At 40.6% G+C, this 24,807-nt stretch overlaps 2 protein-coding genes across 3 annotated transcripts; both read right to left on the reverse strand.

Moving 5' to 3' along the window:
* Nucleotides 1-241: 241 nt before the first annotated feature.
* hdhd5 (haloacid dehalogenase like hydrolase domain containing 5) lies at nucleotides 242-9,180 on the reverse strand. The gene is made up of 8 exons (XM_061251786.1): nucleotides 8,613-9,180; nucleotides 7,372-7,575; nucleotides 6,988-7,100; nucleotides 6,319-6,412; nucleotides 4,672-4,705; nucleotides 4,373-4,547; nucleotides 3,772-3,960; nucleotides 242-3,223 (listed from the first exon to the last, which is right to left on the reverse strand). Exons 1-8 carry the CDS (start codon nucleotides 8,727-8,729, stop codon nucleotides 2,809-2,811), a joined length of 1,341 nt encoding a protein of 446 aa, XP_061107770.1. The 5' UTR covers nucleotides 8,730-9,180; the 3' UTR covers nucleotides 242-2,808.
* A 565-nt stretch (nucleotides 9,181-9,745) lies between these two features.
* ccdc77 (coiled-coil domain containing 77) lies at nucleotides 9,746-16,458 on the reverse strand. Of its 2 annotated transcripts, none has more exons than XM_061252571.1 (12): nucleotides 16,277-16,458; nucleotides 15,581-15,633; nucleotides 14,941-15,127; nucleotides 14,601-14,743; nucleotides 13,948-14,044; nucleotides 13,428-13,491; nucleotides 13,172-13,266; nucleotides 12,936-13,084; nucleotides 12,421-12,658; nucleotides 11,789-11,914; nucleotides 11,200-11,352; nucleotides 9,746-10,911 (listed from the first exon to the last, which is right to left on the reverse strand). In XM_061252571.1, exons 2-12 carry the CDS (start codon nucleotides 15,616-15,618, stop codon nucleotides 10,765-10,767), a joined length of 1,437 nt encoding a protein of 478 aa, XP_061108555.1. In that variant the 5' UTR covers nucleotides 15,619-15,633; nucleotides 16,277-16,458; the 3' UTR covers nucleotides 9,746-10,764. The 2 variants fall into 2 exon arrangements, with proteins under 2 accessions (XP_061108555.1, XP_061108554.1); XM_061252570.1 differs by having other exon boundaries at nucleotides 15,581-15,636.
* Nucleotides 16,459-24,807: the final 8,349 nt, after the last annotated feature.

Consider the following 24,807-nt stretch of genomic DNA (forward strand, 5'->3'; position numbering starts at 1 on the left):
GCCTATTCTTCAGAAAAGGAAAGCATTTGAATCGGCTCACTACTTCATGAAAGCTCATTTTTGGGTTAACGGCCACTTTAATGTAGAGTGCCTATACAAATTTGCTGCTTCCCATATACAGCAATACAAATTTTCATTACAGAACAAATTACAATTTTAATTAAGTTCCAAAATTGCATTATATTTCATATACACTATCAAACAGTTTTGGCAATATTACAATCAATTATGAGGAAACTGATAAGTCCATAATTTTTATTTGAAGCCTTATGCCACCCAATTATCTTAAATGAACACGTTCTGAAGAACAAGAGACCAACAGTAACTGCAGTGGCCATTATTTGGCAGCAATATGCTAGTCTGACATATCTAATGCAATATATCAACACAAACAAGATCTGTAGCTTAGAGCATTGTTCATGTAAATTATTTTATGGACACGGCACAACCCATGTTTAAATCATAGAAATGCCAACATGAAGCGCTAAATCCATTTCCAGTTTTCTAGACCAGCTATCCTTCGAGTCCGTGGTTTCTTTACCTGTAACTGGCATTGTTGTTCTATTTTTCAATGCATCTTTTCGATTGCGAATTCACCATTGTCTACAGTGAAATAAATGCTCAGGAGTCAGACGCATCTCAGCAGTTACAATGACAGGCAGTAAAAGGAGTCAATACAATAAACACTTTCCATACATGAAACAGAACAGCAAACACTGGAAAGTCATTTTATTTGCTACCATTGCTTAAACAACGATATGGAAATATGGAAAGCATTTTTACAATGCCTATAAAACCACATACCTCCATCCAACCTATGTGAAATACTGATGAAATGTTTAACCCATAAACCAGTACAATCCTGCAGAATGTAAAAGAAACGTCGACTTTCATCAGCATCAACATTCTTTTGTTTCGTTAAGTAACATGTTTTGTCTCAAGACTCTGCAGGAGTGTTCTAACATTTCATCAGCATCCCAAATCAAAGTTTTTAAAACCCGTTTCACCCAGGTCTGCCCTTCATATCATATCCTATTTGCACACTCCAAAGGCAGACCCACAATAGAAGGAAATGTAAAAGGGAGCCTGTCTCCTAAAATGTATTTAGGAGACAGGCATCAATGTAAATGCAAAACCCTGTGGATGTTTACTGCTAAAGTTTCTTCTTGCATTCATGGTTTTGATCATATTATTTGTTTTTGGTATACCTGGAAGGAGTTTGTCTTTCACAACCACAGACATAGCTTGTTCTCTAAATGAGGCACTTGCCTTTCAAAGCATAACTCAAAAAATCTTGAACATGCCTCAAATTTTACATGATATTAAAAGTTACCTTGGGTAAACATATCCCTGGAAGTTGCCAACAAAGTATCAAAAAACGCTATAATCAATTTAGAAACAGAAATAGTAAAAACTACAAATAAATGACATTACCATACTCAAATTACATAAATAGCCCTTCACCAATTGCACTTGTTGAAATGACATGCAATTGTTAAAACCTGCAACGTTTCTCTGTGTGTCAAAGGATCCAATATGAATTTCTAAAGAGGCAAATTCTAATCCTTTTCAAGGACAGGGTCAGCGTCCCTTGCTTATGGACTAATCTCCTGTGAGGTCATATTCACTTAATCAATTCTTATTGGGTATCATGGAGCTGACATTTTCCAGTAAAATGGTAAGGGCCATCAGCTGGAAAAATAACAAGACCATGGGACCTTACCCTGACACAACAGGACTGATACAGATCAAATCTATAATGGGGGGGGTTTATGGTATGGACACTGAAAGCAATGTGTCCACTGAGGTTCAACCAACATCACTGGCCGAGTTAAATAGTGCAGGAAGTTTAAAGCCATTTCTCTGGGACAAACTGATACATTCCCAGTCCTGATTATTCCCATTTCATCACATTGAGAATAATAACAACAGAAAAAAATCTTTCCGTGTTAAGCACCTAGACTGTTGTAAGGCAAAAGAAAACCTTTCTGTACCACAAAACACAGAAAACCAAACAAAGAAAACCTATGAGCCTATATGCCTAGTTAGTTTGCCATCCCATACATCGACAAATCGATTTTTGGAGCAAACAATCAGCCCATTGGCATTACTATTATAATAACTACAAGTTATTATGGCAGCTGGTGCATATGCATTATCTGTATTTTACTCAGCCAAGTCATTGTTTTCCAAAAGAGGACATTTTGCATAATACTATAAGCTATAGATAATTAATGTACATAATGTACAAAAAAGGCTGATGGAAGACACAATATAAGGCAATTGTCTACTGTGCATATGTGTATATCATATCTATATTTAACATGCTGTCTCCCCCATTATAGACAGTTAGGTTTTGCTCTCTCGATAAGAGGTCTGTATATTTGCAGACCTGTTGGAAGGTAACAGCTGAGTGAGTCAAGACATTCCTCCCTCACAAGCTCGTAGAGAAGTGAGCCTACAAGTGAGAAGGCAGCTGGAACTTGCCCCATACGAGAGGTAGCACTGAATTTCCTTGGGCAAAATAAGTGGCAGACAAAATACTGCTTAAAACATACTTGAATCAGAACATAAAAGTGCTGATAAAATGTAAGCATAGCACTAAAAATAAAACCACTTAAAAAAAAAAAAAAAAAAGATTTAAAAAAAGATAGCAGTCAGAGGTATCCCAGTACGCAAACGCAAAATGCTGTTAGATTAAGGTGTTGGTGTGGGCGAGGTTGAGGATTTGACCATCAGCACAGTGGCTGGTGGTCAGGCTGCCCGGGTGACTGCGCTCCACCGCCGGGAGGTACCGAGCGGTGGACTCTATTCCAGAGGACGGCCCTCCTGCTGAAAGACCAGCTCCACCGCCTCGCGGACGTCGTGCACCACGAAGGATGGCTGTATGAGGCTGGGGTCGAAGCGGAAGTCGCGGTGGCCGTGGAATATGCGCTCCGTCACGGTCTGCAGAGGGTCGGGGGGCAGGTCCCGCTGGTCGTGGTTGTAGACGCCGGTGCACACCAGGATGGAGTGACACGCCTTGGGCGGACAGCCTTCCCCGCACAGGACCCTGCCGCCCACGTCTTTCGACACCCCTACCTCCTCCTCCACCGCCTCTTGCTTTGGCAGCGCTCCAGCCTGCCCCAGGCCACCCTTCATCTGAGCCTGTCTCTGGGTCTGCTGTGAGGCCAGGTACCGGTTGTACAGGTTGGCACCGTAGATATCTGCCATAGGGTTGTCCCTTTGAAAAGCAAGCGAACACAACAGGGCTAATTGGGAAACCGGTCTTCACAAAAGGCTGCAGAGGTATGACTTGATGATGATTGACATTAATGCTTAAATTATGTAAATTGTAAATGGTTGGCATTTATATGGCGCCTTTATCCAAAGCGCTGTATAATTGATGCTTCTCATTCACCCATTCATACACGCACTCACACACCAACGATGATTGCCTGCCATGCAAGGCACAAAACGAGATTGTCAGGAGAATTTGGAGGTTAGGTGTCTTGCTCAGGGACACACCCAGAGCGGGATCGAACCGGCAACCCCCCGACTGCCAGACGATTGTTCTTACCGCCTGAGCCAATGTGGCCCTCCGAAAGGTCACTAAATGCAAGCATTAGATTTTTCCTTCACAAACACCATTTGGCGAATTGATCATGATCATGGCTGAACTCACCAAACAATGTAACTCCTTGCATTCAATCACAAGTCTAATGTAAAAGGACAAATGTTGACAGAATCCGTGCCTTTCTCTGCATGTTGCCCCCCAGTGGCACCACTCACCCAATGGCGTACAGCCTTTCCACTGGCTCCGTCCAGCCCAGACTCTCTGCCTGCTGCTGGACCAGCAGCTCTGCGTAGTTGTACGTGACCACGCTCGGCTTCCCAATCAGAGCCTCGTACTTCAGTTCGCACCCTGTGATCTTCTTGTAGATGTTCTCCAGACACACAAGGAACATTCCATGACCAAACCTGGGAAGGATCGCGGGCAAACAACTTGGGTTCAGGGTGTTGTGTGTATCATTAGGAGTCCTGTGCTCTCCAGCCTAGCCCTGGCATCCAGCCCAGCTTTGGCAGCGCAGTGCATTTTGTGCTTCGTGTACCAGCTTACTTGGAAATTTGTGAGGGTGAATTCAGGTTATTTGGGACACTTCTTTGTAAATTCAGTTTCTGAGCCTGCCCACACAAGCAGAAGCAGAAACTGAGTGTCCCCAATCACCTGAATTCACCCTATAATTCACCCAATTTGATGAGACTCGTTTTTTAAATGTAATGTTGCTTTATTTATTTAATCTCAGAAATGCTATATTATTAACATGAAGCAGGCAGTGAATGCATTTGTATTCTTTTTATGGCCATGCAGTGGACAGGGATCTAATCTGACCTGGGGTTCTTGGCCTCAGCCATCCACATGAGGTCCATGTTACAAGCCAGCACAGGGATGTGGGGGTAGTTCAGCGATGTCACAGCCTCCCCTGGTTTCCCATTGGTCAGAAGCACATCCACAATAAGTTGTAGGTTGGTCTCCCATCTGACTGGCTCCCCAACAAGAACCACAGCTGATGATATACAGAACAGTGGTTACACTACTGACCAGTTACACTACAGAACAATTTACTAAACAATATAACGATAAATATAGCTGGCCATTTTAGTGACCAAGGAGTTTGAGGAAACCCTTACCTTCAATGGGAGGCAAGGCCTCAGTTTGAGTCACCTGAGGACATGAGGACGTGTGTTAAATACACAGGTCAAACACAACAATGTGCAAGTATAACCTACAGTTGCAATCAACCAGAGAACTTACTGTACATGCAACAAATGGCAATAGCATTGACTCACGCGTAACCCTACAGACTTGTCTATGAGGTCTGTAAGAATGTAATATACTATTTTAACAAATATACATTACCGCCACCTACTGGACTGGAGTGTGATCAGCTCCACGATCAGTCTGGCTGCAGCCAGAATGTATTGAAAATGATCGTGTATTAAAGGGTAATGAAACCCCAGCTTTTGCCCAGTCTTTGCCCATAGCACAATTTTAAAAGAAGGTGGGGGTGTCAGTTAGGAGGTTGGCATTCAGTGACATGTAATTTTTTTTTTTTTTATAGGCAAATGCTGTTAGCGGTTAGCCACAGGCTTCTTGCCAATGAAATAAAAATGCAAATATGAATTTTAAACCCGTTTTCTGTGTGGTAAGCCACACAACGGTTTTCTGGTGTTTTGAAAATGATCTTAATATAAGTATGACTACATTTTGTGCTCATTTAAAAGACTTGTAACTGACCGGTTCATTTATTTCCTGTGGAAACTCTGCCGGACTTCCCCTCTCGGGGTGTGAGCCTTGAGAGATTATGACGTTTTTGTGGGCGTGTCCGCTCTTGCTGACTGGATCTCTCGTCCTACCCATCAACCAACAAGAGAGGTGGAGTGGGGAAGTTAATTTGCTTACACTGATGCAGGTTCTAACCCTGGGACCGGATTGGAGCGTGTCTCAAACTAAACTTTTCAGTCAGGGTTGCTTTTTTTTTTTTTTTGCACAAAATGGAGTGGCACGGCTTAATTATATACACTCACCGAGCACTTTATTAGGAACAGTTTTACTGTATTACACCTAGTTATTCAGGCGACTATCTAACCAGCCAATTGTGTGGCAGCAGTGGAATGCATACAATCATGTAGATAGATCAGGAGCTTCAGTTAATGTTCACATCAACCCTCAGAATGAGGACAAAATGTGATAGAAGTGACTGTGGAATGATTGTTGGTGGCAGACAGGGTGGTTTGAGTATCTCAGAAACTGCTGATCTCCTGGGACTCACACACTCACGCACACTGGTCTATAGAGTTTGCAAAGAATGGTGGAAATAAAAAAATAAAAAAATCCAGTGAGCAGCAGTACTGCAGACAGAAACACCTTGTTAATACGAGATAACAGAGGAGAATGGCCAGACTGGTCAAAGCTGAAAGGAAGGTGACAGTAATGCAAATAATCACACAGGTTACAGGTGTAATGAAGTACAACAGTGGTATGCCGAAGAGTATCTCTGAACCCACAACGCATCATAAATCTAAGTGGATAGGCTACACCAATAGAAGTCTAAAAAATAAGCCTAATAAATACCTAATAAAGTGCTCACTGAGTTTATATACACATATAAAAAATATAATATATGTATTTAAAACAATAGGATTAATGCTATCTATAAAACGGAGGCAAGACACTCAGCCTTAAAATCTTTTTTTTTTTTTGGACAGATTTATGGTTTATTACCCCTTTAAATTCTATACAGCACAAGCACCAGCCATTCTGATAAAATACAGTACCATGTCTTTGGGTCTGCGATGGTGGTCCACAACATCCAGGAGAGGGTAGGCTTCCCGCAGCATATCAATGGTGACCACATTTTGGAACCCAAGACTGGAATTCTTGAGTTAAGGTCTCAAACAACACAAAGCGGAAAAACCATTCCCGAAACAATAAAACGCAAAATGTTTAAACAAGCCTTGAACGCAACGAAGATAAAAGGGAGGCAACATTCTCTGAAAGAATGCATCTGCAACCACCTTAGCATAATCACATCCAGGTGCCCACACAGACTGAAGAGGGGGACTAAAACAAATGCAAAATATGTGGAATAATAGACCACAGAACTTCATGGAATGCACATTACACACGACTGGGCAGAAGAGCAGTAGCCCACGGGATGACTGACTGCTCGTAGCAGAAGAGCAGTAGTCTGTGGGACAACTGACTGCTCGTAGCAGAAGAGCAGTAGTCTGTGGGAAGACTGACTGCTAGGAGCAGAAGAGCAGTAATCTGTGGGACGACTGACTGCTCGTAGCAGAAGAGCAGTAGTCTGTGGGACGACTGACTGCTCGTAGCAGAAGAGCAGTAGTCTGTGGGACGACTGACTGCTCGTAGCAGAAGAGCAGTAGTCTGTGGGAAGAGAGCTCTCCAGCATCAGCACTGGGGTCTATAAATGAGGAGGATACTTTTGGGCCACTTCCAGCACCGGGCCTTGCCCTGACACCAGCACACACATGTTGTGGAACTGACTGAAGACTCGCAAGGGACTGTGCGACAGCATAACCTGGTCTGGAGACACCTGGGCGAGGGAACATGAAAGAAACGCATCTTGATACGAATGAAGATAGTAAATAGAATAACAGTAGATAGAAGTCCCATCAGAAATATAATGCCGCCAAAAAAGTACAATTTTATTTTCTTGACAATGAACCTAAAATTCAACATAAAAAAATACGTGGCGTTCATTCGCGTGTGAAGAACCCTGGATGATGCACACGCACATCTGGAGAATCTGGTGACCATCTGTGCCTCTCCCCCCACCCCAACCCCCCCACCATTGTACTGCTCACCTCTACCTCCAGCAGGTCAGACAGCTGCTCAGCCTTGGTCTGCCTTACGCAGTTCCCGGCGTTGGTCACAAAGACCACAGGAACCCTGTACTTTCCGTTCCTGTCCACCAAGTTCTGGAAGCATTGCTTGGCAGCAGGAATAGGCGTCTTGCCACGGACCAAAACCCCATCGATGTCAAACAGCAGTCCAAATGAGGGCTGGCCCTGTCAAAACCCCAATAAAAAGGGTGCGAGTGTGCACGCACATGCAAAAACACATGAGTATATAGAGTTTTAAAGGGAAGAGACACAAAAACACAAAGTGGAGAAAGAAAGCATGTACACCAAAATCCTGACGGTGTTACAATTTAGACTGAATGACAAGTAGACTAGATTTGTTTCACATTTAGAGTGTTATCTTCCTAGTACCTATTAGCAGGGTGTGCAGGGGTCAGGTTAAGGATGAACCCTGCTACTTATTTAATTAATTTTATTTTTGCATAAAGCAGTGATTTTCAAAAGCATTTTGACAGACTGTAACAAGATGGAAAACACACGGCACATAAACAAAATGTTCAAAACAACCATGCGTGCAAGAAGCACCCATGCAATATCTATACATTAATTCAAACACACATTAATAATTAATTGCATTTTCCAAGCCAAGTGCATTGCAATGTTTACATTTCTTCAGCTGTTGCAAAGAAGGTTGAAGAGGAAAGGGGAAAATAGCTCAGGCATTTTAATTTCGGATAATACTTTGCCGACTGAAACTGCTGCAACAAAATCAGTAGACTAATTGAATACTGGGGAATAGCTCGTCTGTAGCTTGGTAGGTACGATGTAGCCACGATGTAGACAAAAATGTAGCTTTCTGTAAAAGAGCGGAGACAGGCTACACATTGCCCTTTTATGCGAACAGTACAAAACCATTTTCGAAATTTGGCCTGCAGTTTTGAAGGGAACATTTCAATTTAAGTTTATAGTTTGACGGCATACTACGTAAATAGGACCGTTTTCTACTATTCTGACAGAACCCAATTCAACAACCAATTCAGACCGGGAAGCCAGCTGAGTTATTAATAAATTAAGTGCTTTAATACCAACGAAAACCAGCAGGGCATGTGAACCTCCAAGACAAGGACAACCCCTTGATAATGTAAAGTTATAAGACAAGTGGGAGATAATAAAACAAGCAACGTTAGATATATGACCACGTAAGTTAAACAAATAGATCAATGTAAATGACAACATTAACTTACATGATTATGATGACGTGGAACTGTCGATGACAAACATCTGTGTGGAATCCTTTCTCCAAAACAGATGGACTTTACGACCTGTCGTCCAACTTTAAAAGCGTTCAGCCTAAAAGCCATTTCTTCCAGATAAAATAATTGGCATAACGAAATGGACTGGCGGCAATAACACAAACCTAACAAGCGGCTTTAGTTTAGTTATAGCATCGATGCGACTTCTAACTTCACTGGCTTGTTACCGTCGATACTCGCTTGATATGAAAATAGCTAGAAGCCAGCCAGCTAGCATGCTACTACTAGCTTTTTAGTTACCTTCTCTGGCCCGTTAGGAATCACTTTTGTGAAGCTGTGAAACTGAAAACAAGTCGTACACTTCTTATCGACCTTCAACTAAAGTCCGTTCAAATCATCATGACTAATATTTACGATCATACATGTACGATCATACATCCAGATATCTGCCCTGCTAATGAGTACTGACAATCGGACGCAGAACGTGGTCTGCCGGCTTATTTTAAGTTATTGAGCTTAGGCGACTGCCATATTCACTCACTTTCTGTTGCGCTGAACAACAAGCGCCAGCCGGCTCATATCTAGAAAGCGCAAGCGCAAAGGTTCCAGTTTGTAGTCCTAGACCCCGGAAGCGAAGTAGTGCTGTGATCTATGCTTTAAGTACTATAACTGAAGGGTACTGCCAACAGCAGCAGAATCTTTCTTTCTTGTCCTTGATTTTGTCTTTAAAGGCACTTTAAATGGCAATATAGGTTGATATATGTTCAATACAAATATACTACAGCCACCTTGTTACATAACATTTTGGTCCCTTGATTTAATTAAATATTTTCTGATGGGAACATCGTAAGAGCGTTTGGGTGGTATGAATAGTTAAGAAGCCATCTATGCATCGAGATGTGTTAAACTAGTATGTGGGGTTGGTTGTGACATTACAATATCATTTTAATATCTATGCAGAATGTGTAAAGCAGCGTCACTCGTTTTATTTTTGCTATTTAGACACTTAATGCCACAGATTTTCCACAAACATAAACTGTAGAAATAATCTGTTCCATTGCAATTTTAAAAAACACACCCCACTTTCAATCCAACAGGTACTTCTTTTGAAACAATCAAACAACCATGTTTAAAAATATTTTTTTATTAATAACTTAAGAGTAAAAACAAGGACATTCGAGTTAATGACATTGCATAGTAGTACAAAATCTACTGCCACATTTTTAATTTAACCACATTGTTTCAAAGGTGCATTTGCTGGAATTTTCAGATTTCCGGAAATGTTCTCTTGCGCCAAAATCACAACTACACATGTTACTACACCATAGATAGCATTACATATCTTAGTGTTTCTTAAACTTAGATGGTTTCTGATCTTACCATACATTTGTACAGTGGCATGAAAAGTTATTTGCCCCCTTCCTAATTTCCTCTTGCATATTTGTCACACTGAATGGATTCAAATCTTTAGACAAAATGTAATAATAGACAAAGGAAACCTGAGTAACAAGAAATATATATGCATTACATTTGTTAAAGGAAAAAAGTTATCAAACACCCAAATCACCCATGAGAAAAAAATGGCACGCTGTAGACTGTAACTGTAGATGCTGTGGCAGGACCTGAAACAAGCATTTCATGCTGAAAAACAAACAGATTTGTCTGAATTAAATCAGTACTAAAAAGAGTGGGCTAAAATTCCTCCACAGCAATGTGAAGGACTGATTTTAGATGCATTTATGCTGCAAAAGATTGTGCAACCAGCTAAGTTTAATTACATTTTCACAGGGGGGATTTCGGTGTTTGTTTACCTTTTTCATGGAATAAATGGAATTTTAAAATGTGTTTTGTGTTTACTCATGGTTCCCTTTGTGTAGTATTACGTTTTGTCTAAATATCATAAACCATTTAGTGTGACAAATATGCAATAATGGAGGAAATCAGGAAGCGGCCAAATACTTTCTCACAGGCCAGTACTCGTCTTGTGACAATAGATAGCATTTAGTAAAACTGTGCTGGTACAAAAGCATAATTTGGAATCATTAAAAAAAAAAAAAATTGCAACTGCCATTTTGAACATTTGAAAAACAGATCTGGATATCTGAGCACAGTGCAGGACTTAAAATGGAGCTTCAGGGGTCTCTCAGCAGTATCTCAGCTCATTTTCCAGTCCGTAGATCTTGGCTTTCAGTGTCCTCAGCTCCCCCTGGACCTTCCTGGTGCGAGAGCTGGTCTGTCGCACTTCTTGGAGAATTGCCAAGTCCTGATCTGGCCCCACGTTCAGTGCCACCTAAAGAGAAATAAAGATTTCAGCCACTAACAAAAACACATTATTTTACACACAGACGCACACAAAAAAAAACACCCCTAGCATTGACTAATATGCCTTAAAACGAAATTGTATAATCATATTATATATTCATTCTGCTACAAAAATCTAATTACAAACTGCCACTGCTGAGAGTAGATAGATTTAATAAAATGAATCACGCACATTTCTGTAAGCTCTCAGTCAACAACGTGGCTTGGGCACGTGGAACGAGAAGCAGCGCTCTACAGCATGCTGAACCCGCCTCACCTTGAAGAGCTGCTTCTCCACATCTTTGAGCTTCTGTCGCAGATGCTTGATGTCCGTCTTGAAGCCCTCCACCTCCATGGCCCTCCGCTTCTCCAGGGCTTCGTACCGCTGGGTCATCAGCTGTAGTCTTTTTGCGATCTTGCTCGAACGCTCCTGGAGTCACAAAGGACAATGTTATAACTCATAACGATTGCAAATGAATAGACAACGTGTGGTCAGAATTTGACAGGTTTGCCACCAGTTATTTATATATCACATTTGCTTTTATAACATTAAATAAATGTAACCTAACTTAAAAGTCAGTTTCCTCCAAAAAAAAAAAAAAAAATGTCCACACACTGCCATCCTCAGGGCATCAGGCAGGCTGTTCTAAAGGCAGGGGCCCATAATGGCCGAAGGCAGAGTTTGTCATGAATGCAAACATTGACTGTGTGGGAAAGGACCCGTGAGAACCCCTGTGGGCTGGGGTAATGCCTGGGAGAAGGCCGCCAAATGATGCTCACTTTTGGCACCACCACACGACCGTACAGCAAGGAAGCACATACAGGCATGTACACGCTGTGAATGGAGTGGTTCCTGTGTGCCGTACCTTGAAGAGCTCCTTGCCCACGTCTCCCTCCTCCCGGATCAGCGACAGGTCAGCCTCCAGGCCGACACACTGCTCCCTGTACATGTCAGCCAGCCGGTGGGCCTGCTTCAGCTCCTCCGCCAGTGCCTGAGGGGAAGACAGGACTACCTGCTCTCAAACACTCCAGGCATTATCAAAGTGAGAAAAAAAAAAAATTGCATCAGCATTTATCATGTCTCGATTTCCCTGTTAAATGCAACTCGACAGAAATGATTGACTGAGCAGAATATCGAGATGGCACTCGCAGGGTTCTTCGAGGACAAAATAGGCGAGATGAACCGTTTGACTGATGAAATATCTTCATGAGATGACGCAGTGCTCACCTGGTTCAGCCTCGACATGCTTGTCAATTTCAAACAATTGCACTACACCCCAAAAATTCCATGAATTTACACTTTGCTGATACCGGTAAAGAATGAATGCTGATCTCTCTGCAGTGAGTCATCATTTACACAGAAAGCATGAATTTCATAGCGTTTCGTGAGGTGAAAAAAAAAAAAGGGGGTTTTAAACATTCTACCTTTGAGGTACAAATTGAACAGAACGTCTGAATGTCAAATTGTCCAATATTCGCATTCCTTACTGAAACCGACCTTCACTTCCTCCCGCCGGGCTTGGTGGGACTGCCTGGGGGCGGGAGGTGCGATGAGGGAGGTTCCGTCTCCGACCGCGAATCCCCGCCCCCCCCTCAGACGCTCCTGACAGGAGTCGAGCTTCTGCAGCAGCTGGTCCTTCTCGGCCATCCATCTCTTCTCCTGCGCCCGCGTCTCGAACTTCAGGTGCAGGAAGTCCTTGGTGCTGTCGTACAGCAGGTTCTGCGTGCGATGCAGCCTGAGGGGAGTTCACAGCAAAGGCGGCCATTTTGACACAAATGATTTCCCTGTGCTGCGACTTTTAGTGGGAACATTTCACTGGCTATTTCGTTTCATTAACCATTAATTAGTTACGTGTGGGGTAGTCCTGGCTTACACAACAACTGACCATTACAGTTTACCAGTTTCTATCCAGATTGCAGCCATCTCTCCCTGTTGTTGAGTCAGTTTCTCATTAATAAGCTGTCATTCTCTTTATTTGACGGTACGGTCAGGGGGGTGGTGTGTGAACACACTTGTCGGTGAGAGCTGCCAGTCGGTCTTCGTCTCTCTTCCGCTGCACCTGCGCCTCCTCTGCCTGGATGCGCCGGTCCTCCAGGAGCGACTCTGCTTGCTCCTTGGCCAGCCGCGTCTGCTCCTCCATCTGGGCCTGCAGCGCCTCCACCTGGACACACGGCAGAGAGACACCCTGCTGTCAACACCGCCGAGGTCATCAAAACGCTCATTAGAAAGTGAGTGTGGGTATTTATACCTGCAGCATCAGGGTCTGGTTGTCTCTCTTGTATTGGTCTGGGGACTCTGCGGTCTCTCGTCCCGCTTCTGGTTTGGCCACTTTCTTGCGTGGAGCTGAGTGGCAGAGCGATAAACATTGCAAAAGTGCTGACCAGGAACAAACCAACTCCTGGATTATTCTATCGTAACTGGGACGACAGCACAGGCCCCCCTCTTCCAAAAGAGATCACATTTCACTCGCTGTTGATCTCTGCAGCAGATGAGTGTTGAGTCACCTGTTCTTGCTGGCCTCGTTTGGTCTCGACTGCTGGACTGGAGTTTCTTTTGAGGGATGGTGACCTAAAAACCCAGCCAGAGTAACAGGAGTCATTTTCCATAAAGAAAAATGGAACTTATACCAGCGATGCCGGTGGTTCTACTGTCGCCATGATAGCATCGACTCATTTGAGAGAGCCCAACACAAGCACACACATCCTTAGCCTTGTGCAGTCAGCCTATGCATTCCCCTGTTGAGATCAGACCTATGTCTATTACGTAATTGTGCTGGATTCAAATACTTTACTGTGCTTGATTGATCTTGCCAGGTGCAATTACGCCAACCAAGAGTACCAGGGGTTCACACTTTCTGAGATTCATTCAGATTCCAATACACCACACAAGCTCAGTAAAGCGTAGAAACGTATTTGAATCCAAAACAATTATGGTTGAAATGTCCGTTTCACATAAGCATCTACTGTATAAATCGGCACTGTGCACGACAACACGTTGCAAGTCATAAAAGAGTAGATATTTCACCTTGTGTGGTGGTTCCCGGTAAAAGTAAGTGATCTCTCCAACATCTGGACCCACCAGAGCCAGGAGGTGCTGTATCTTCTTTCTGTCCTCTAGCTCCCTGGATCAGGGACACAGATGTCCCAAAGTCAGGGTGAGCTCTACAGTCAAAACCCTTTCACAGAGCTGCACATGCGAGGTGATTCTTCTGCCAACTTCTCAAGGGACCATTTTACATTTACTTCTGGTTGCTAGCTATGTTAGAAACTAGCCATTAAAGTGAATTAAACTACAAGCCTACAGCAAGTTTATTAATTTTGCCAGTTTGCAAAGGCACTCAAAGGATAACACTGACTCACTGCTCGATAACTACGCAATTAATTCTATTGAGGAAAAGGCCTATAAAAGGTTTTTACTGGTTCCATTTCTTGATCCTCTATTTATTACCGTAGCCTTTAACCAGCCAGCCAACTAGTTAATATTTGCCTCATATGAACGACCACAGATGCCCCCAGATGGTGTAAGAGTACTGTATGTCACAAGCAAGTCCAGCCTTGGACTTCAGCTAACAACCATAAACCTGACCCCAGCAGTGTGTGTGTGTGTGTTTGTGCTTGCGTGCACGCAAGAAAAGAACCTCGGGATGAATGAGCATGGGGCTCACACAGCCAACACACCTGATCTTGAGTCTGTCATTCTCAGCATACAGCCTTAGAGCCTGCTCCCTCTCCTGGAACAGGTAGATCTGCATGTCACTCAGCGCCTTCTGCAGCTCCGCAATCTCGCTCTCCCGCTGACGCACCTCCCACTGAAGCTTGTGCTGGAAAGAGACGCGTATGAAGCGGAGAACAAACCCAGGGATCTCCGGCCCAAAGCCTGGAGGGTTGCAAAATGTCCAGTGCTGTGTGAACTGTTATAGTAAATTTTGCCACCACACACACACACACACACACACACACAAATAGACAGCTATGACTTGAATAGGGATGTCAATCAAAACCTGTCCCAGCCCAGTACCTGGTCCTCCGATGTGGCCTTATACTTCTCCAGCATCTCGACGAGCTCCACATGCTCCCCATCAAACTGGGCAACTTTCTGCCTGTAAAACTCCAGCAACTCCCGCGACGGGCGCAAGAAGGCCAGCCTCTCCTTCACTGGGGGCAGCGGGGAGTCACTGTCTGGGACAGGGGTGTCGCAATCACTCCTGGAGGAGGAGGAACCGTGGTTATGGCTTCAGGCTCATCACCCACACCTAGCACAGGTGTGCACTGGGAGCCACTTGCTGTGTTTTAGGACTGCACTGGTACATAGTCTATGCCACAGGTGTCAAACTCCAGTCCTGGAGGGCCACTGTGTCTGCTGGTTTTGAACCTGTGGTTCATTTAAGTCATTGATTAGCTAAACAATCGACACACCTTGTTCTAGAGGCCTTAATTGACAGCTGATTGAAAGGAAGCCACAAAAACCAGCAGACACTGCGGTCCCTTGGGAATTCAGTTTGACACCCCTGGTCTATGCCTTGGGGCTTATATATTATATTGTAGTAAACCAAAGGTATTGAAAGATTACTTTTAATATAGAAAGATTATTGAAAATTATTTATGCTGATTCGTAATTCTGTCGATGAAAGAAAATAAATAGAAAATATACGACGAACCGCTCAGGGCCGCTGCTTCTTCCTGGAGAAGAATCCATCAGTGCAAAGAAATCCTTCTGAATGTGAAATAAATATCACGTCACACATGCGGATTTATACTGCGATTCGAACAAAGACAAAGAGGCATTTATGTCTCGGTTAAGTATCTGCAGACATGGCTCAGGATTTTACGTATACAAATAATTATTGAGAACGAGTGAGTTGAAAAGCTAATGTCTGGTTGACATCATCTATAGACCAATGTAATGGGTATTTGAATGCCAAATTAATTATTCACACCATATTCAAGAGTAGTATCTGATCTTTTGGGGGTTTAACTGATAAAAACACAAATATCTAATGACCTCGAGGGATTAGGCAACAGGTTTTAATCCATTTTGAACACCGATAAATTAAGTGCATCGATTTACTCTGGGGTAGATTATTTTGTCTCTCCCACAAGTGTTGCTAAGTAACTTATTAACTTTGCGTTTATGGGACGCCTTCAGCGGGCTGTTCAAACTGCCAAACGCAAGAGGCATAAAGTTGCCGATTAGACGATGCAGCAGAGATGTGATTTAATTTCTGCTTCCGTTAGCTAGTACAGTCAAACCGAATTATTAAACACCAAACCTGCACACACCAAAAGAAAACAGTAAATCGAAGCCGAGGTCAATAAGTTAATAAAAATCAAATCAAAATATAATACTGACTCACCTAATAGCGTTTTTTGATGTCGGACTAATGTTCGCGAACTACTCAATCTGTTCTGAAAACAATAATGGCCGTTAACGGGTTGTCCATTAACTATTTTATTTGCAACTTGCTAGATATCGACCTACAGCCTTACTACTGGCTAGTTAGCTAACCAAGAGTAATTTACCACAGATGTCTTTCAAACGATGATAACCCGGAAGTGTACCTTTCCCATGACACCATTCGCTTTAGGAACTCCAAAGAACAAGCGATCAGCTCTCTGGGTAATGTATTTTAAACATATCGCTTATTGTTCAGAAACAGGACATTGTATCAGTGAAGTGTGTGATCTATTTGAAACAGACTGATTAAAAGACAGTCCACGAAGAACGTGGATAGGCCAGAAAGTATTTAAGTTACGTATAGTATTTATAGTAGCCAATAACATGACAAATGGCAATCTAATATACCACATTATATTTCAATGTGTCCAGGTCAAGGTAATGTTCTGTAAATTCAGGCAAATTCATCTCCTCTGGGACTTCAAGTGACCCGTTGCTTTTTTACAAAAGTAAGGTAAGCTGTCACAGGATATAATTGCCGATAATTGCCTAGAATTAGTTTTTCATTAGATGAGTGATACTGCATCTCTTCACAATATTCCCCTGGACAGGAAAAAAAAATCTAACATTGCTTCCCAACCAGGTCTAGTCAAACAATGGTCACAGAAATTCAGAGAAACAAGACAAAATAGGAAATTCAATTTATTTGCATTTTTTAATAACATCATTCCTTAGATAAAAATGCAATGTTACAGGAATATACATCAGAGATTAATTTAAAACTTGCTTTCAAGGACCATACAGTCTAAATATATTTTTTCCTTTTTTATTTACTGGTAGCGTGCGTTATAAGCAAGACAGACTCTGTCACCAAAGACAGACTGACAGTTACAGATACAAACTGTACATCACCTATTTACAAATAAACTTTTTTTTGTAAAATTTTCCTTTTTTTTGAAAACAAGAGTAGAAAAGTGATTGAATTTTCTGATTTTGAATTTTATTCTTTCCCTTTTTAAAATTTAAATGAAAGAATGAAAAAATGAAGAAACAAAGAAGAAAAAGGACAGTGAGAATGAAAATAATTCGAAAGAGAGCAAAAACCATGCAGGGCCTCTCTTGCAGGAGAAAGAGAGAGCAGGTGGGGTTAGGTCAAGTTAATGTAGCAACTTCAAAACTACAATTTACCCATTACACATTCAGACAACTGAGCCCAACAAAGCTGATCATAAGATTGTATGCCAAAGCTACCACGTGAACAATACACTATCCTATCAACGATTTTCTCCAATATGGCGTTGTATGCGTGTGTAATACTGCTCTCACTACTCAATAGTAAAAATTCACAATGCATGGGTGTTGGTGGTGGTACTTTTGAAAAAAGCCTGTTTAGAAACAAACTAAATTTGAGGCTAAAATACAACAACTACTCTTGGATTTGAGTTTTTTTTCTTCATTTTTTGCATGAGCTACTGAGCCTGAGCTTAGAATGAAAGAAACCTGGACAAGAACCATGACATGGCATGCATTTCTGTCTGACAACTGTGATGGGAACATTTCTTTCAACAGATTACCCTTTTCTGAGGATGGGGCCATTGTCCATACGACAACCATAATTCCTCATCTCAACCTATCGTGGAATTGTATGTACATCTAAAAACGACTCATCAGCTCTGTGTGGATATGTTCTAACGCTAAAAATGAAGAGGTATAAACGCAAAATGACTCAATTTTAAATGCTTATATATAAACTGCAGACCCCAATTAAATGATAAGATGTGGACATATGTGGACGGTTTTCTGCTTGTTGTCAAGCATTCTTGGTAATTGTGCAAATGCATTATATTTAAATAAATATATAGCTTTCAAAATCGCTACATAAATGAGGGATTTTGTCCAATGACAGTATTTTAAATGTAATATATTATTTAAAAACAATGAAACAGAACATTCCAACATTAAAGTGACATTTTGTTGGACACAAACAAAAAAAGGGGTCAAAGGTAGGTGAAAAGTATATACCTCCCATTTATGGAGGCTAAGGAAATGTAGAGCCAGCATCTGCAACAATTTAGCATGGTTGATGTGCAAATCATTTTCATTTATGCAAATGCTGATTATTGCATTACTAGTGCTCTTTCCACTCCAACAACAACAGTATACAATATTACCAGCAAATAATAATAATAATAATAATAATAATAATAATAATAAGTCATTTTAGAATTAATACATACAGAAAGGTACACTAGGTTTATACTAATGTGTGAATTGGGTAAAATACAACCTTTTTAAAGAGTCTATGTGTCTCATAATGGAGTCGTTATGGGGTGGAATTTCCATTTGTTTAGCCTAAATGATAGTCCCATACAGATTCTATAGATCAGGGTTATTTTCTAAAGCACTTTAGAAGTGAGACAGAGCATGCTTTCATTTCCATTTATACATGCAAACATTCCCCATCAACAATCTGCGTCTTTTCTGACCAGTCACAAGCAACCCTGAGTGAAAAAATCCAACCACAAATGATTTCACTACAGTGTGAACTAGCAATAAAACCCAAACACAGACATGCAAGCAAAGTAAGAAACAATGTAAAAGCAGGCGTTTACATGGGAGACATTAATCTTGAATAAGCAGAGAAGCAATGTCTGATAAAGTCCCAGAAGGGAATGCCCTTGACAAAAATGCCCATACTAAAGTTTGTTTGAGAGTTTAGATGCACCCCACTGGAGCATAACCCCTATTTAACAAGATAAAGAAGAGTTGGGGTTGTTTCTCATTTGTAATTGGCAGTTTTTATCTTGGGTCAAAAGTTACTCATTTAAAACCTTTCAAACCACTTATGAACCTTTCCTACTTATGAACATGTCATCCAAAATTCCCATCTCCATTTAAAAAATAATAATATACATCAATAATATGAATATGCATAAGATATTTTTAGCCTTGTTTCCCCATAAAATAATGCACTCCTAAATGTTAAAATACAATGAAGGTGCAACAGCAATGAGAAACAAGAAAACATTTAAAGAATGTGATATTCTTTCATTCTTTTTTGTTTTTCAAAAAGGGAAGTCCGGGTCTCATGTACGCACTACTACATTTTGATTCAGCTAAAAAATGAAAATAAAGTTTATATTTTCAATATTTTCTTAAAATATTTTAGTTCAGATCAAAATGATCAATAACAATCCATTTACAAGAAAAATAATAAATTTCTGTTATGATAGATGCACATCTGATAAAGTGTGATGTAAATATTGTGACAAAATATTATTAGAGTATCCATACCACAGCAAGAAGATCATCTTTGTTAACATCATCCAAGAACCTCAATTAAAAGACAGAAAATAAATTGGAACAACCCAAGATGAGTTAGGTTTGAACAGCATTCTGCACTGCATTGGCCATCCTGTTATTTTCTTTTCTGTCCACTTGAAATAGATGAATCTTTTTCTTTCGTTTTAAGCTACATGAACATGATCTCCAAAAGGCAAACATATAGGTAGTTGAATGACAAATGTCTGATGTCTCCCTCGTAAAAAGCTACACATTTAGGCTCTCTAGAACATACCATGGAAAGAATGTGGAAGAAGAAGTGGGACACACTGTCACAATCATCCACTACTCTGATTTTTGGTGCAATTTTAGAAAATAAATATCTAAAAACCTAACTCATTTGTGCATTTGTGCCCCGTTCTAAAAATGGGAAAACAGGAATGATGTATGCTGTTCCCTGATGCAGCCAAGCTATAGTCTCCTACATCATCAGGGCATTTATAGTTAAGCATTCCTGTGTGTGAGTGGAAATAGCATGGAGATGATTTTTGCTTGTGAAAATATTTGTATTTTTGGTCTATTCTCTCTGGCGATCCAATCGTTAATTACATCTCAGATGTATAACTTCCTTTGCCACCAAAATCTGTACATACCTCCTCAAATGTGCCATAGACTAATTGACAGAGATAATGAAAAGCCCACTGGGTAACATCCGTGACTCACTGAAATAGAAAAGGCATGTTTGAAATGGCTTCTTAATATTCTCAGAATGTGCATCACAGCGGAATGCGTGACATTCCACACAGAGAAATTCCACAGCCAGGACCGACCCTTGGGCAGGGATTCTGTATGGCAATACGGAAAGCTCTGTGCAAGCTAGGTGGTGGAGAAGGCTAGATATCTAGACTACAATTAGCACAATGGCTTTGGAAGATACACTGTATGGTCTTCAATCGCACAGTCCCTCCAAGAGGAAAAAGAAAAAGGTCAAAGTTAAAGCCGCCATATGAAACCATCAAAAGGCTCGTTATATTAATTATATATCATTGCCACAAATCACTTCCCTATTGATTTCTCAATCAATCAAACAAGATCCAGGGGAAAGATAAAGTTTGAAAAGAAGGATAAGAAACAGTAAAATGTAATCCTATATTTCTATTATAAATAACATTTTCACTTCCTGATCCATTTCAATAATTATCCAGAGATTTCACTAATTAGTACATTCTCAAAATAATCTGACACACCTCTTATCCTGACATTTAGAACAATTATATACTGCATTTATACATATCAATTTATATACTCTGTAAAAATGTACAATCATTAGCTACTTAAGTGAGACTGATAATGTTTCAAAGTGACAGATGCAATTGTTCCAACAGGACCCACAAAAGCTAAAACGTTGCCAGCAGACAACTCCACACAAATAGAAGTTTGGAGAATTTGCCCGCTAATTAAAATTGGGTGCCGAACACTTTCATAACCATTTTACACCAGTCAAGTTTTCCTTCCACTATAATTCAATTATGCACATATTTAACAATCTTATTGGATTGTCCTTTTCATAAAATTCAATGAGGAAACCAAATACAATAGCAAGTGGCTTGAGTCATCCTACCAGGGAGTCATGCCATCATAGTTTGTTCCCCTCTGTCTATCAATAGTACTGACTTTGCTTCAAATTTCTAGCCATGCACATCAAAGCCCACTAGATTAAACTCTTGTGTAAGCAGGGCAAAGATGACTAATCAGTAACTGTTGCTGTATGCGAAAAAACCACTGCAAAAATAACAGCTCCAAGCATGTTAAACCACCCTGTTACAGTGAGAAACTATGCCCCTTCAGAAACGTATGCCTTTCTCTTCTAGGGAGAGATGGGTTCAAGATAATTAGGTACAACAACAACAACAAAAAAACCAAGCTTACATGGACCACACTTTTCACCTGAATGCACAGCAGTTACAATGAAGCAAGGTTTCTTGTCGCAATGAGTGGAATCAGATCATTAGCATAATAGTCAACTGCTGAAACTAACGATTAACTGAAAACACTTTATTTTGCATTTATGGGAAATATAAGCACAAACGCTAAATGTAACCTTGTGTCATTGTAACCATTTTCTGAATAGCAAGTGGAAAATTTGACAATCCAGCACTAAATGCCACTAATTGCAGTCATGCTTTGTTTCAATTTTGTTTTTTCATAAGTGAATGGTTTCACACCAAAATCGCATAGTGAGAAAATCTCTCCACAAATGCCATGTCCTCTCTTATTCAATTGTATATACTATAATACATCATAGCTACATTGTTAGAGAATACCACATTGATCATAAGACTTATTTATCCCTCCTTACAAAACTCCTCCGAGGCCTTAAATCCAATCCAGAAGCAGGTTGAGTCGGTGGGTGTGTGGGAGGGGGATTTGTTTTCTAAAATAAGTGTGCATGTGCACAGTATTTGTGTGAGAAAGGGAGAGAAAACAAGGAGGCATAAAATAGGGATTTTACCTTCAATGTTTGATTCACCCAAAGAAAGAGAGGAAGATGCAGTGTAGAATAGAAATCAAGAGAGACTGTTTCAAATGAAAGAAATGTACAGCCATCTTCAAACTGGATGAACACAAGATATGCAAAACCATTTAACATCAAGCATGTATACATCGTCTCCCCCAAGTACCTAGGCTATTTACATTTCCAAGTTTTTCTTTATTTTACAGAAAAATAAAACAATTGGACTTTTCCATTCATTTGTGTTCCATCCCCAGTTTAAAAAGCACTAAAATCGTAACTTGGCACACTACTTGGCACACTAAAATACCAAAATGAATCCCATGCATATACAACTAGTGAGTTCAATTAACAGTATAATATTTATCAGTCAGAGAAGATAAAACAGGAGAAAATAACTGGCACAAGATATTTTAAATACTGAAATGCACCCAATTTCAAGTATAACAGGTTTCTTCAATTTAAAGATCTGAAACTCAATAAACAATAACTCTGAATATATTATCTGATCTTTTTTCACTTTTTCATTTTTATACAGCTAGTTCTTTTTTTGAGACTCATTTACACTCATACACGTTATTGCATTGTTTTTGCATATCTTGTGGAATGCAGGTGTGCACCCACACAGTCCTCCTCAGACTCCATGCACACAGGTAAGCAGGGACAGGCCCCGCCCACACCCCCTTCCCCGCCCAATAGGACACCGTCCCCACAACCACACTCACACCTACAGACAGACACGAATCAGACAGACACTGCAATCAGTGATCAGTGATTTCAGCCAGGCCAATCAGGGATGCCACTTAACTTTGAAGCATGGCACACGTTTAAAAAAAAAAAAAAAAAAAAAAATCCAAAACAAAATTATACAAAATGGGGGAAACAACAACTGGCTACATGTTTGATATTCTATAAGTTTTGGACTTACGTTGTGTAAACATTTACCAACTGTTATACGTACAGTATATAGCAATACTGAGAAGAAACCCAATATGAAGACACCATACTACAATTGAACATTTGTAGCTTATAAAACAAAACAGATGGTATGTCACTTGAAAGGAAAGTCTCAGAGACCACTCACAGGCCTGCTATAGAGATCATCCACAGGGGGAACCAGACAGTATTGCACCCATAACTAAATTGGACATGTGATGAATTAAAGAAAAATAAACCAATATCCTGACAGTTTAATAACTGACATGATCATAAGTCAAATAAAATAACGATCCATAAATTAGACGTTGAAATGTCCAAGAATCACATAGCGTACACTGTTGCACTCCAACATGCAATATCTTTTTTTATGATTGCAATGATAGCAAACTCATTCTAAAATTTCAGCTGAATTTAAAATAAACCTGTGTTCCATATGTTGATGATGCAAAGTATAAAATGTGATTTCTTCAAGTGGAAGCTTAACACCATTACATACTTCATATAAATGGCAAATCCAGGTCCTAATTACATAATGTCAATCACACAACAGTATTGTCGATAACACTGGAATATCATATTTGCATAATTGATAAATCATTCTGGGTCACATGTACTATGCCACTGGTTTTCAGTGTTTGTGTGTATGTTGTATACACACAGTGTTGGACAAAGCAGAGAAACCCAACACAAAAGTTAATATAATAATAATAACAATAATAATAATAATAATAATAATAATAATAATAATAATCACAATAATATATTTAGCCCTGTAAACTCCATTAGACCGCTTTTCAAACCCAACCCAATTCATAATATGTACCTGATGGGTCTTCTTCTCAAAGCACGCAATTTCCCACAATGCAAAACGCACAAAATGACATTTCCCTTTGGCTATTGTCAAAACGTCCAGCCTAGCGCGTTTCCTACTTTACCTGCTGATGACAACCTAATTGACAGGCATAGGTTTCTGGGCCACTGCACTGGTTTTCCCTCAATGTGGATAGCCCCCCGTTCACAATCGATTAAATAACAGAGAATATTATTTGAATAAAGATTGACCAGCTCAGAAAAAGTTAGAATGGCAGCAGTGCTCACACGACGCACCTCATAGACATCCTCCATTCAGATCCTCTCTCTACTGCACAGCTCCTGTGGCTGCCTATGGGTGACCTCAGTACTTCACTATGCAGAAGGACACTCAGAAAGTGTGAAAACTTCTTCAGAGTACACAGCTCTGAAAGTCCCCGTCTCTGCCCTGGTGTGAAAGACAACAGGCTTCAGCTCCCTCAGCAAACCTTTACGTGCGTCTTTTAACAGCAAGAATATTTCACACACTCCCAACTTTTTCTTTTTTTTTCTTTTTTGCAGGGGAAAAAATTAATAAATACAATCTGTATGGTGTATACTGACAAAGATGATTCCCACTTTAATACAACACTAAACCCTGTGGCCACAGGTTGATTACTTAACTTCTTAAATCTCCTAAATAAATCAAGCAGGAACTGATTATGGACAACACCCAAAACCTTTTGGAAATTAAAACAAATGAAACAGTGAAAAATATAGGCTGGTCTCTAAATTTTGCACAACACTGCACTGTATAAATATACAATCTCTAATTTGGATTTTCACGCATGTGTGATAGCCTGCACCCACTTGGCACAGAGGTGGTTTTGGGTGGAGGAGTCTCCAGCTGAGGGCTCAGATTGACTACCACAGCTTCCGGACTTTACCGCCACCTCCCTTCTCCCCAA

The sequence above is a fragment of the Conger conger genome, chromosome 8 (assembly GCF_963514075.1).
Source record: "Conger conger chromosome 8, fConCon1.1, whole genome shotgun sequence".
In the NCBI taxonomy this organism is placed as follows: Eukaryota; Metazoa; Chordata; class Actinopteri; order Anguilliformes; family Congridae; genus Conger; species Conger conger.